Raw genomic sequence first — 3,840 nt, 5'->3', positions numbered from 1 at the left:
CCTCCATGCCACGCCCCATTGATGAAATAATTTGTTCAAAGGTAGCCCAGACCAAGTATTAACTGCATACATAAATATACTTTTCAGATGGTTGACATTTCTGGATTAAAACATCTTTCTTTTAGTGTTCCCGTGAAATATTCTAATATTTTGAGATAGGATTTTTTTAATTTTCATGAGCTTTATGCCATAATCATCAAGATTAAAACAACAACAAAAAGGTTTTAAATACTTCACTTTAAGCACAATGAGTCGAGAATTTATGAAAGTTATCATTAGCACGAAGTTAACATTTGCACGATATTCTTATATTTTTTAGAAGGATATATACTATATATATAAATATATATATATATATATATACATACACACAGTATATATAAGACTTGCCTGACAGCAAAGATATGAAGTTATGAGCACCTTCTAACAAACCACCATGATATTTGAGACTAGAATTTAAGCATCATTACAGAAGAGTCATCTCACACAATCTCATTATTGCCAACACTTGAATCGCTTTCCTGCTGTTCCTGATGAGTCTTGTTTCAATGTTGTTGAGTGTTGTGTTCATTTCCTTTGTTTGTGTCTGTGTTTTGGAGTGTGTACATGTGTCTGTGTGTGTTTGTCAGTGTCCACTGGAGTGTGTGTCTGCCCCTTGTGATCGGTGGTTCTGGAAAAAACAAAAGAAACAGACATTAATACTAATCTACACTTAACTTAATAGTTTACACACCGTGCGCACATGCACACACACACACACGTTGTATTGTTCATGCAGGAACATTCATGATCATGCAGGTTGAGGATGTGTGTGTACCTGCACGTTGAGGTAGTGAGTGTGTGGCAGTGTGTGTGCCGTGCTGTTGTCTCGTGGTGGAAGAATTTGTTGCAGAGACGGCACAGGAAGCCAGACACAGGAACCACAAAACTACTTCCTGTGAGGAGAGGAAGTTTAGACAGGGCCAAATTCCAATAGGCCTACTCAAAATCTCGGCCACTCGCTCACTCACACTCGCTCTCTCTAGCATGGTGGTGTGAAATTGGTGACCTGCCGAAATATGTGACCATCTTGTGGACTGGAAAGTGGTAGCCTGGTTAATAAACCAGACTAATATCGCACGGACCGCGGGATATTAGTCTGGGGAGGCTCAGCTTGGATTTCATTTCCAGGGGGGCGGGTTGAAACATTTTCTCTTTGACGCAATTGGTCAGAGCTACTGTCAGTCAAAGGTCTCAAGCATTGAAAGTCACTGTACCAAAGCCCGCCCATATTGCATACCGTGTCCCGATTGGCCGCCCCATTTCTCTGGTGTAGGAAATGGGCGTACAATTGAGCCTCTCCAGACCATAATCCGCCGGCAGGCAATTTCTTTTGCCAACGGCTCATTCGGTCTGGTTTATTAACCAGGCTAGGAAAGTGGATCGAGCAAACCATAAAATGTAAAGGTGATAAATGACTGTGAGCTTCAGTTCCTGAGGGATTCTCATGGCCCTCTATTGTCTCTCACTCTATTTCGTGAAGAATGAAAGCACAGAACTGCCAAAACTGCTTCTTCTTATGGAAACAATCAGGGGTCTACGCCCTTTGGGCTTGATACCCAACTAGAAGAATATGTCTGCTCGATATTTAGCTTTCTTTAGACGATAGACCGTTACAAAGTGAAACCATATAGACAGAGGGTATGCGCGTGACATGATCATCATCATACCTGGAAGTTATGCGGGAACACCTACTGAGTGGCAAAAAACAACTTTCTGGCCTTGACAGCCTGTACATCCAAACAGAAAAGTCCTATTTGATTGCATTAAACGACGTTAAACAACTCACTTTTCCACTCACTTTGCCACTCGATTTGCCATTCACTTTATGCATGCGCATACCCCTCTATAGAAATGTACACTGATATTGACATCCGATAATATGCAGGGTCAAATCAGCCGATATATTACATTTTTATTTTCATTTTCAAAGCCATTAACGGTCACATTATTATTTCGTCAACATCGGTAAAATATCGGTCAACATTGGTGACATATCGATCAATATCGGGCTATTATGGCCGATATGAAGCAAAGACTGTGGCTGAAATTCAGCAGATGATCCAGGACAGGAGAGAAGACTTTCAGGACATCTGAAGATACGCAAATGCAGTCATAGCTCATACAGATGTGATTAGAGAAACAGGCTGAAGGTTCCATGAATGAGCTGCAACAGGACCTCATTCAACTAGAGAAAAGCTCGGAGCTGAAACATATCTAGAGCAGTGGTTTTCAACCTTTTTCACATCGAGGCCCATTATTTATTTTTAGGGGCAGCGGTGGCCTAAGGGTTAGAGGAGAGCACTTGTTACCGAAAGGTTGCCGGTTCGATTCCCCGGATGGGCGGGAAAAGTCTGGGTTTGGGAAGTGATTGTCATCACTCACCCAACACCGCTGAAGTGCCCCTGAGCAAGGCACTGAACCCCCAACTGCTCCCCCTGGAGCTGCTTAGTGGCCGACCGTATAAGACTGTGGTTGTACTGGTCAGCTCCCAGGTTTTAATGTGTGTGTGCAGGGCGTTGCTGAAAATGAGCAGCTACTACCCTGGGTAAATAAAGGATTAAAAAAAAGTATATATATATATATATATATATATATATATATATATATATATATATATATTCTGAATTTGAGCCACGGACCACCATTTGATGAGATTTAGCCTCTCAGATCCAAAACTTTGAATATTTTGTTGTCGTTGGATTTTGTCCATGCTGTAATTTGATGTTGCTACCATAGGAGAGATAACAGGCAAAATAATAATTCTACATTCTCAAATTGTGAAGACTTAATGTAAATTAAGTCATGCAGAATCGCAGATGTTTAACAATAATGTAACTCTTGAGAGTGTAAAAAGAAACCAAATGGTCCATTTGGTTTCATTTTACGTTCTCAAGAGTTAAATATCTAGAAGGGTCCACTTGGTTAACACTCTCCATCATTTAGCTGGGGACCACCTGGAATACCCTCAACGACCACTGGTGGTCCCCGGACCACTGGTTGAGAACCGCTGATCTAGAGCACAAGAATGCACGGTGAGTGGCTTATGACAGCGGCGTGACGTCATGGTGTAGTTTTCGGTGGTCACCTTATCACCTATGAGTATGAATAGGTCCTCCCACCGGCACACTTTGGCCACATTGCACATATTTATGAAACCGTGCCGAAAACACTGTGTTCAGCGGCAAACTGGGCAAATGGGACAGTTACTGTATAACCATAACCATATGTAAACAGTAAGTAACTCACCATATGAACTATCAGGGTCACTGTCGTGAACGTCTTCCATCTCCTCCCTTTCAGCTGTCTGAAACAACACACACACGCGTGCGCGCACACACACACTTTAATTCATGTTTACATACAATTCTGGGTAACCATCACAGTCATGGTAACATTGAGGAAAAACGAACAAACCATGTACAGTAAGCTAGCAATGAACCATGCTAGCTAACAGCCAACCAAGCGCATCACCTCTTTCATCTTTCCATCCTCTTCATCTTGCCTTCGGTTTTGCTCCTCTTCCTCCTTGAAGCAGCCCACGGCATCCACAGTGATAAGCTCCTCCTCCAGAGGCTCCTCCTGAAGAACCTGGAGGAGTCGGAGAGTAAATCAAACGCACCCTCACAGTGTGTTTTAACAGCGGAAAGTGCATTATTTGTCAATGGGACCCGGCAACTAATGGCGATAGCAGGCAGACAGGCGATAGCCAATGAAATGCATGTGTCGCTCGCCGTTGTTCTCCCGCTGTTACGCACTGTCTGGTCAAACATACGACTATCTTAGAATACACATACTGTA

General features: G+C 42.5%; 1 protein-coding gene across 2 annotated transcripts in view; it reads right to left on the bottom strand.

The window, feature by feature from the left end:
• Nucleotides 1–235: 235 nt before the first annotated feature.
• The window catches only part of ciz1b (cdkn1a interacting zinc finger protein 1b), a 10,408-nt gene continuing 6,803 nt past the window's right edge, over nucleotides 236–3,840 (bottom strand). For both annotated transcript variants that reach the window (XM_080766735.1, XM_080766734.1), the window contains exons 9-12: nucleotides 3,514–3,630; nucleotides 3,289–3,346; nucleotides 818–935; nucleotides 236–670 (exon numbers count right to left, since the gene is read on the bottom strand). In XM_080766735.1, the coding sequence (XP_080622861.1) occupies nucleotides 568–670; nucleotides 818–935; nucleotides 3,289–3,346; nucleotides 3,514–3,630 (396 nt within the window). In that variant the 3' untranslated portion in view covers nucleotides 236–567. The remainder of the gene's footprint in view (nucleotides 671–817; nucleotides 936–3,288; nucleotides 3,347–3,513; nucleotides 3,631–3,840) is intronic.

This window comes from Protomyctophum bolini, assembly GCF_963924005.1.
Source record: "Protomyctophum bolini genome assembly, chromosome: 6".
NCBI lineage: Eukaryota > Metazoa > Chordata > Actinopteri > Myctophiformes > Myctophidae > Protomyctophum > Protomyctophum bolini.
The sequence above is the reverse complement of the archived record's forward strand: the minus strand, read 5'-3'. Positions and strand labels throughout refer to the sequence as shown.